The sequence below is a fragment of the Littorina saxatilis genome, linkage group LG14 (assembly GCF_037325665.1).
Source record: "Littorina saxatilis isolate snail1 linkage group LG14, US_GU_Lsax_2.0, whole genome shotgun sequence".
NCBI classification, from domain to species: domain Eukaryota; kingdom Metazoa; phylum Mollusca; class Gastropoda; order Littorinimorpha; family Littorinidae; genus Littorina; species Littorina saxatilis.
Window position 1 is genome coordinate 14,449,989 of NC_090258.1, and position 10,105 is coordinate 14,460,093.

General features: G+C 40.1%; 1 protein-coding gene across 1 annotated transcript in view; it reads right to left on the minus strand.

The window, feature by feature from the left end:
- Positions 1–4,545: 4,545 nt before the first annotated feature.
- Positions 4,546–10,105, minus strand: part of LOC138947190 (glutamate decarboxylase-like) — a 62,794-nt gene continuing 57,234 nt past the window's right edge. The window contains exons 15-16 of the mRNA XM_070318625.1: positions 7,559–7,648; positions 4,546–6,207 (exon numbers count right to left, since the gene is read on the minus strand). Coding sequence (XP_070174726.1) covers positions 6,022–6,207; positions 7,559–7,648 — 276 coding nt within the window. The 3' untranslated portion in view covers positions 4,546–6,021. The remainder of the gene's footprint in view (positions 6,208–7,558; positions 7,649–10,105) is intronic.

Here is a 10,105-nt window from a genome sequence, read left to right on the forward strand (position 1 = left end):
TCTCAGAGTACACGAAATTTTTACTCCACGAAAAATTTACTCCGGAGTAAATATTTCGTACGAAATTCTTACTCCAAGTACACTTTTCGTTCGAGAAAACAACTCCCCAAGGCACGAAAAAATTACTCCCTCCACGAAATTTTTACTCCCCATTTTTGTTACTTCCAGTAAAAATCTTGTACGCAAAAATGGGATGCTGGCGAAGGGATAATGCCAATAAGTGATCTCGCGCACACGAATGTCGCGCTACCCTCCTTCCACCCCTTCCACCACCAAGACTAACAGGGGACAAGGGAGTACAAATTTCGTACACCTGGCATGGGAGGCTAAATTGCTCGTGTTGGGGTGAAGTAATTTATTCGTTATTTATTCGTCAGGGGAGTAACATTTTTGTACGAAATATTTACTCGGAACTCACCTGTCTTGGGGAGTAAATTTCTCGTGCAATGGGGGAGTGCTTTTTTCGTAAAGGGAGTAACTTTTTCGTACGAAATGTTTACTCCGGAGTAAAAATCTTGTGGGAGTAATTTTCTCGTGTTACACCGGTTTCTTTGCTGCCCTACATGCCAACCGGCATAACGGGCAGTAAGTAAGTCAGTCATAGCCCGTTTTTGCCTTCTGTTCACCTTAGCAGTTTGTGTGTATCTATGAGTATGTGCAGTTGCAAAGATTTTCTCAATATAGTATCGACTATAACCTATGGTTTACCCGACAGTGTGCATAGATCTCAACGTATTTGCACTGTTATTGCTTTTTGTTGTGCATGCTTCTTTGTCAACATGTGTATGCCTGATTTAGCCTTAGGAAAATCGCTTATGACAGTTTCAGCCGGGGAGAACAGTGCACGTGCCTTAGTTCACAAGCATAACACGGGCAACGGCTGACGATCCTCCAAACTCGGCAAGGTTTCCGGTCTTTGAGAAGAGTCATTTCTGCCACAAAATACCACAACGAAAACTCTAGGCTAGCAGAGTGATTGTGTCAGACATTTACAGACTTCTTGACAAAAGCATGTCATTATCTCAACATTCCGTGAAGCCTGTCCTAAATTGAATCCAAAGTTGACTTCCTGAAGACTTATGCAGCGAGCTTCGCGAAGTCGACATCGCCCAAAAGAACGAATTACGGAAATAACTCTGTCGGGTTTGAATGGGCCATGAAAGAGCGACTACCCTTGCCTTACTCAGACTAACATCACGTGCTTCCTGTACTCGTGTTTCATACACACTCTCTCGCTAGTGACTGGCGTGTAATGTCACGTTTCATAATTATATTGGAAGAAACTGACGTTACGTACGCGCGCAGGGTATCGACTATTAGAATCGCACGTTCCACAAGAGCAATGCATAATGTTTGGACCGATTGATCTCCTCTCCGCTTGCTTGTTTACTTCGAGCACGTGTTGTCCGGAAGCGGAAGTCAAACTATTTGTCCGAGCTTCAAGCGGCATAACTCTGCCGAACGGTCATGCAGCAGTGACAGTTTTTTTTCTCCAAAAATCGTCTGTTAATATAAGACTTTTTCTTAAAAGCACCCAACGTTTTATTCATTTTATGACTTATACAGAATGTCTTACCTCTTTATCTCATTTTTTTTTATAAATCCAAAACCAAATGGACTGCCAACGTTCCAAATGTATTCAGTCGCATCTTAGATAGCATCTTAATACATTAAATACACCAGCTAAACACTTCACTGTGTGCAAAGATGTGGCAAAAACGTAAGGAGCCGAATCTTAACAAGCCTCAGTCCGTGTATCTGCATAATGATATTTACATGAGGTTCATACACAGTGCAATGATGTTAGGAAGTAGGACATACATATCTCAGCCAAGTCTTGCACTGAATTCAAGCTCTTCTGCGTATAAGAGTTTATTCCCAATCTAGTGTGAATGCAAGTACGAAGCTGCACACACGCGCGCACACACGCACGCACGTACGCACACACACACACACACACACACACACACACACACACACACACACACACACACACACACACTCAAACGTCACAACTCCAAACAGAACTGAACAAACAGTACAGTGACGATAGTGACAATGACGATGTCATCGAAGAAGAAGAGTAAGAAGAAGAACAAGAAGAAGAACAAGAACAATAATAATAAGAAGTAGAATGAGAAGAACCCAAACAAGAAGAAGATCAAAAAGAACAAAAACAACAAGAACAACAGCAAGAAGAAGAAGAACAATTATGAGTGACCCTCCACCACGGAATGAGTCGCATGTCACCTTTGCATGATTTTCATATTTTTACATTTTCATAAAGAGTTTTTTGTGCTCTATCCAGTGGTGAAAACCGTTTTAGAAAAGAGTGAAAACTGTTTGAATTATAAGCCTGTGACTAAGGTGACCCTCACACTGTTACTAGACACTCCCCGGACTTATATTAAGCCTAGCGCAGAACCGCGCGAGGTGACATGCGACTCATTTCGTGGTGGAGGGTCACTTATAAGAATAACAAGAAGAAGAAGAAGGACAACAACAATAACAAAATAATGACATTACTCATCACACTCGTATGTCTTTTCCCTTTTTATGTTCTGCCACAACAATACCAAACAATCTAATATCACAGATCTCCAAATGCTGCTACAATATTGTACAATCTTATAACAAAAACAACACATTCACACAAGACAACAGTTCCAATAATTTCGAAGAAGACAATAGTGTCATAGACACACTGTTTTAATCGCAACAATGTGTGTTGGAATGTATATTCGTTAAACCCATTGATTTGAATGTAAAGTTGAATTGTGATTCAGTGTTGAGAAACTTTATGATGTTAAAACTGTAACCAAAAAAAGAGTGTCATTACTAGAATTGAATAATTATATGCAAACGCATAAACTGAGTAGAATTCAGATCATGTGTTGGCTTTTTCATGTCAAGAACGAGGGTTGTTTTATAACAAGCACTGTCTTGTCCTACTTCATGAAACAATTGATACTAGTAAAAACTGCTTGTCTCGTTTGTTGAGATAGTCGCAACATGGAAATAATTACACAACAGCTTCATTAAACATGCCTGCATAACACGTTTGTAGTTTGATAATCCTAACTCTCAATTTGTTTTGAGTTTTTTTCAATAAAACAATGCAGACTATTTTTTGTTGTTGCACGGTATACTAGTGCATTGTTACCCACATAGGTCGCTTGTTTACGGAGTTGCCTTTTTTGAGCATAGTGTGTTGGGCTTACATAACAAAAAGCCTTTTCTCTCCCGCATTATAATTCCTGAACAAGACCTACAAGTTAACTAAAATATCTAAGTGTTAATTTTTGAACCCTATTATGTTTTCAGGAGGCACATCCCGAGTTCAGCAGGTCATACTCTTTTCTTTAAACAACCTTGTGGGCTATTTTTGTTCTCCAGATAAGTAAGCACACGTTATAATCGTATCAAGCGTAAGCGTAATGGGTAACACAATCTTGGGAGACGTCATACTCTGAATATGCTCTTCAAAAGCTTGCATTCTAACTGCAATCTATCTTTTCTTCAGCATTTAGGCGAATGGCTTCATCGGAGTTAGAAATAACTTTATTTTTTACAATTCTCTTAACAAATGAAAGAAAAATAACAACGTAAAAACATATCGTACTTTATCTAGGTAAGCGCTTTAAAAATAAGATAAAAAAGTTAACAATGTGTATCTCTAATTCCTACACCAGTTCCCCTTTATCTTATAGGTAATCAACCGTGAGGTTAGAGGATGCATTGCATTTTCTTCTTCGTCGTTCAAACACAATGACATGGAAATACAAACATACATGAATAAATTAATAATAATCTACACTGACATTCAAGTTCTTGCTCAATGTTCTTTTAATGTGAAACTTACTAACTATCACTTCATAATATTATCATTGGCTATACATTTTAACATGAATACTCCCAAGTTAATAAATACTGAAATTTCTCGAACTGGTTCAGTTATTTCAGAAATTGCACGTTAAATTCGCAACAAGGTTGACGCTTAACATACACTAGACTTACCTACATAAAATGTTGTTGTTAGTTGACCATTGCCCCTGGTCACAACATCTCAAAACATAAGAATATTGCTTGGATTACACACGACTTCTTTGTAGAAAGTCTCCCAGTTTACGAAACAAACGCATGAGATCAACACAAAACATGACACATGTAACAAGTGTTTCCAGATAACAAGTGATACAGACTAGAACAAATGTCAAAATTACAAGAGATGTACACAGTACACTGTACAGTTATCAATACAATTAAATCTGCTTGATTCTAACGATTGGACTTTCTGTTACGCACCATGGAAATAAAGAAGGAAGGACTTTAAGAAAGTTATTAAACTGGGGGGGGAGGGGGAATTAAAGCTCTAATTCTATGTATAACTATGTTATTACATAAATGTGAGAGAGAGAAAGGAGGAAAAAAGCAAGAACTGTAGTATAACCATGTCAGCAAAAACTGCTGAAAAAACACAAGACAGACTTAAATGCAGCAACGGTTATCACATTGCAACTGTGTTCAAATAACTCACAAACAAAAACAAAACACAAACAAAAGAGAAAAGAAAGAAAGTAATTACTGTCCTGGCTCGCGGATTCTTGTATTTATCACGCCCCAGGTAGTTTTACCAAATTTTTTAATGTAAAGTGAAGGTAAAAGACTGAAACATATGTAAACAAAGGAAACCATAAGAAAAACTACAAATTAATATAATAATCAAAACACAAAATCGCGACCTCTAAACCACCGCAGTCGCGACCGAGCAACCAACGCTTGGTAGAAAATGGGGTACACAACAAATCAAATTATTCAAACACACAAACGCGCAAAGCCTGGCAAATCGTCATATATGTAATTCGGAGTAAGAATATGTAATTTAATTTATGCTCCTAAAAAAATGTGTCTCCTTCCTATAACTATTCTAGTAAGAACTTCAACGTCAAGCGTTCAACACAAACACAAGACAGCCTACAGATTCTGGTTTTGTATTGGACAATTGTTAGCATCTACAAAATCGCATTCCAATTAATCAGACAAGAACCATCACAGCTTTGCAGAAACCGCCACAAGTCAAGACTGTGCCATATATTGGGATAAAACCCAAACCTTCTGCGAGAATCCTAAATCTACTTTGTGGTGGATATGAACAACAGTTGCCCATTAGCTTCTATTCCCTGTAAAAAAACAAACTAAAAAAACACTCACAGGGATCACAACAACTACGCAGTCCGGAAAATGTATGTTGTACTGAAACGATTAAACGAGACACTTAAACACTAGGATGCTATTTTGCTCTTTTAGTTTAGTTTGTTTCTTCATTCAATCTGGGACTGCTAAATGCTTTCCCGAAAGTGTATGTTGTGATCCAGACCATTTCTAGACTATACACAGGGCTCCCCACGGACGCCTCTCCTGGAGGGTCCCGGGACCCCCACTTTCAGTTTCTAGAGGGTCCATGGACGCCCTTTGCAGAATTGTAGAGGGTCCCAAGGGTCCAAAAGGTCCCGTTGTACTCATAAAACATTGTGGTCACGCACAGTTTAGTGTGAAGTGTCTTTATCGTTGAAATATTCTAGGACTACACACACACACACACACACACTCACACACACACACACACACACACACACACACACACACACACACACACACACACACATGCACACACACACACTTTTGCATTGGTTTCAACATCCTTTCCGATTTTCTTCGGGTGAAATTGACATCGGTGCTTGCGAAATCTGAAAGCTGTACCTCAAGTACTTATTAGCTGACGATTGCAGTCTGAAAATAGTATCTACGGTACGCACGATAACGGGAATTTAGTGCGTCCCAGGACCCCCTCTTTAAAACGTTACTGCGTCCCGGGACTCCCTCCACACTATTTTAGTACGTGTTTTCAGCTTCTAGTGCGTGGAGGTCGCAGGGACGCGCGCTATGGGGAGCCCTGATACACTCTGGTCTGAAATCCTGAGATTTTGGTTTGTTCCAACATTCACTCTGGGATTGCCAAGTCTACTCCGGAAACGGTATGTCATGGCCAAGACGTTCAATCTCGTCCACCAGAAAGTCGGTGTCAGCGGAAGTGGCGATGGGGTTGGAGATGGCGACCCGGAAGAGGTTGGGCAGCGCCCCTAGCGGCTGGTACTGCACGAGTGTCGTCCCGTGCTCCATCATTCTGCCTTTGATGATGGGAGCCACCTGAACATTAAGAAAAAGAAAGAGATTCTTTTTTTTCAGATTCAAAACTTTATTACGAAGGGATGAAGGTTTTAATATTTTTTTGAAAAATAAGAGAGGAAGAGAGAGAGAGAGAGAGAGAGAGAGAGAGAGAGAGAGAGAGAGAGAGAGAGAGAGAGAGAGAGAGAGAGAGAGAGAGAGAGAGAGAGAGAGAGAGAAAGAGAGAAAATTGTTTTTTTAATTTTTATTATAAAAACCACTTAAAAGTGATTTGTATGATGCGCTACTTTGATATCATAATCAACACTTTAAGAAGAGGTTGCCCAAAATAAATTTCATAAAAGGCACAGTCTTGCCCGTGGAAACAAATTTGCTAACGATCTGCTATGTGCCCAAACGTTTACATGGAATAAGACCAAAAAACAAGAAAGGTAGGTTGTTGGAACGTTTGTTATTGACAAAACAATACATTCACAAATATATCGACCCAACCGTACCGTTTGTTTCTTTAACGCCCAGTCGACCACGAAGGGCCATATCAGGGCGGTGCTGCTTTGACATTTAACCTGCGCCACACACAAGACAGAAGTCGCAGCACAGGCTTCATGTCTCACCCAGTCACATTATTCTGACACCGGACCAACCAGTCCTAGCACTAACCCCATAATGCCAGACGCCAGGCGGAGCAGCCACTAGATTGCCAATTTTAAAGTCTTAGGTATGACCCGGCCGGGGTTCGAACCCACGACCTCGCGATCACGGGGCGGACGCCTTACCACTAGGCCAACCGTGCCGGTGACCCAACGGTCTGTTAAGTGCACAGACAAATAATTAATAACGAAAACGTATATACATTTTTTTTATACATGCCTCCACTTTGTCACATACCTAAACTCTACATCCTGATTGCTTCACGTGCAGCCTTCCATTGTTTTGAATAAATCGTCTATTTTGCAGACTCACACTAGTGGCTTTAAAAGAAATAACTTCACTGTGCTGCGCTGCAAAAAAATGTGATTCTTTGTATGTTATGCAAGCATGTATAATTATATGCTCTTTGATGAGTATTTTCCTTTTCATCTGAGACAAATTGTATTAGTTGTATATATCGTGTTGTGCTTTTGAATGAACTTGTAAATTGAACTTGTAAAGCGCTTCGAGCTGTGGAGAAGCGCTATATAAATGTCCACTATTACTTATTATTATTAAGAAGTGCCCACTCTGCACGGAACACATTGAGGGTGTTGAGTGTTGGTATGAGTCCAGGTGGAGGGATGACCTTCTCCTACCTACAAGCCTGGCCAGACCCAAGATCCGAATCGTTTACTCGATAAGGACTGTGGCTTTCAAAAATGTGTATGATCTGACTTACCTTCGAGAGTTTCTCCTTTGGTATCTGTTCAAACGACAGGTGGCGCCAAGCGTTGGGTATGTACCAGAAGCATACTTGTGGGGCTTCCAGCTGCAACGGGTATACGTATAACATTTATAGTATCTGCAGTTTAAAATGAAATGATAATGACGGTTATATCACCCACTGTTTAATATCAGAGGACAATAGGTAACGGTTATATCACCGGTTGTTTAAAATGAGAGGATAACAAATAACGTTTATATCGCTCGCTGTCTGAAATGAGAAATTAAATAATAGATAACATATACATCATCTGCTGTTAGAGAGAATAGAGGATAATAAATAACATATAATTATATACCATCAGCTGTAAAAAAAATAAAAATAAAAAAAATAAAAAAAAGGACAGAGATTACGTTTGCAAACTTGGTACACTTGAAGCGACAGTAAGCCTCCCGTAAACCATCACAGATACTGTCAGGCTTTTACACACAGTAAAAACACCCGTTCATTTACACATTCACCGCTTTTGAACATCCTAGGTGCCCTCCGTAAAGAGCGAGCAATTTTCAAAGAATTTATTTTTGCGTGGTTTATCTTAACCCTGAGCCATCGCGAACCCGTGTGATCCAGTTGCCTTTTGTTTCACAATGTAGTCGTCAGTTTGTGATTTCAATGCGACTCGCTGTAAGCTCATCTGCAATAGCACGTTATTGTGTACCTCTGAGTCTAAACGCAACAAACGGCTGCGATTCACACGAACTAGAGCGATGACAGTTGACTGTTCAGAGGAACGGGCGCTAGGCAGAACCGTCGTCTGCTACGAGAAAGACGGTTTGCGTGACACGTTTCCGGCTTTTCTTTTTTCAAAGTTTCAAAACTTCGAATTGTACTGATCTTGTCTTGATGAAAAAATAATTATCTTATGATTTAAGAATGTTTGTGTAACAAGCTGTCAATTTATTATCTGGATTTTAAAAGTTAGTTCTAGCGCCAAACCGAGGCGCCTGATTTGCTGATCAGAGGGTCCACGAGAATACATTCTTTGAACATTGCTCGCTCTTTACGTAGGACACCTAGGATGTTCTCAAGCGGTTAGTGTTTAAACGAAAGGGTGTTTGTACTGTGTGTAAAAGGCTGACAGTATCTGTGATGGTTTACGGGAGGCTTACTGTGCCTTTAACGTTCATATAACACTTTGTTCAAAAAGACAACACAATAAAATAAAATAACGTTTATATCATCCGCAGTCATTATTTCCACTTGAGGGATTCAGAATGCGTCATCAGGTGTCACTGAATGTACGTTGTAGGATGTTTTGGTCTTGACTCGTAAAAGCACCATCGCGCAAGTGAGCAAAAAGGGGTTGAATAACCTAAATTGTAATTCAATCGAGTTTGCGTTTTAATGAAACAGATCCTGTGATTGGTCAGAATGCCCCAACTCATTAAAAATTACCGGTCATTAATAACAGCTATTGTGTTTTCAGCGTAGCAATAGGGCCCGATATTTAGACGAGACAAGTATAATGCCGACGAGTCGAAGACGAGTCGCATTATACTTGTTCGAGTCTAAATATCGGACCCTATTGCTACGCTGAAAACACAATAGCGTTTATATAGCTATTCTGACATTAAATTCTGTGTTAGAATCATGTTTTTGTCAGCGACAAGTACCAGAATGGTCCATGTCGTTGATTGCAGACGACGGTTCCGGAAATAACCGAACATTGAAAAAACCCCGGACATGTATTACGGAGAAAACTCGAGATAACCGGATGCTCAGCATTACGTCAATATGTTAGGAATCATATGACGTCATGACGTATCATGCTTGCCTACGTAGATTGTATGTTCGAAAGTCTGACTTCTGTTGGGAATTCGCGTGGTGAAGACAGCGGTAAATCTGTAGATGATAAGAGAACAAGGATTGTCTCAGAAGAAACGACGAAATGTTTCAGACCGGTAACTTCATTTCAACATTGCACTATACAATGGACGTTCTATGTGACAGGAGAGTTTGCTGATTTTGTGTTAAACATTGGAGAGATCGTCTGCTAGAATCCGAAATAGGTCGCTTCAGATTGCAGCTTCTGGAAATTTGCAAGGTTTGTTGCCTGTTAAAGAACTGGATTTTACACGTAATGTATGTCATGTACAGTAAGCAACAACAAAAACACACACAAAGCAAATGGCATCGTCTGTCGACTAGTCACAGACTGACAGAAACAAACCTGGCGAGGTATGCGTGTACTTTATACACGTGGAAGAAACCGGAACCACGCGTCTTTGTTATTGCCGATATCGTTTGGATATCGGCAAAAATGGCCAACTTTTGTATCGTTATGCTTTGATGATCGGAAAAGGGATGTGTGAGACCATCCAATCACAGCCCCCGAATTCCCCCACGTGTCCATCAGAATAGCTATATTTGTCGATAGTCACTCGCTAAAAAATCCATTAACAACCTGCTGGCGAGGCGCATTGATACAGCCTCAACTGTCTCGGTTAGCTTTGAGGGTCATTTTACAAGTAGGAAATATGAAGTACCAACGAAATACCGAGA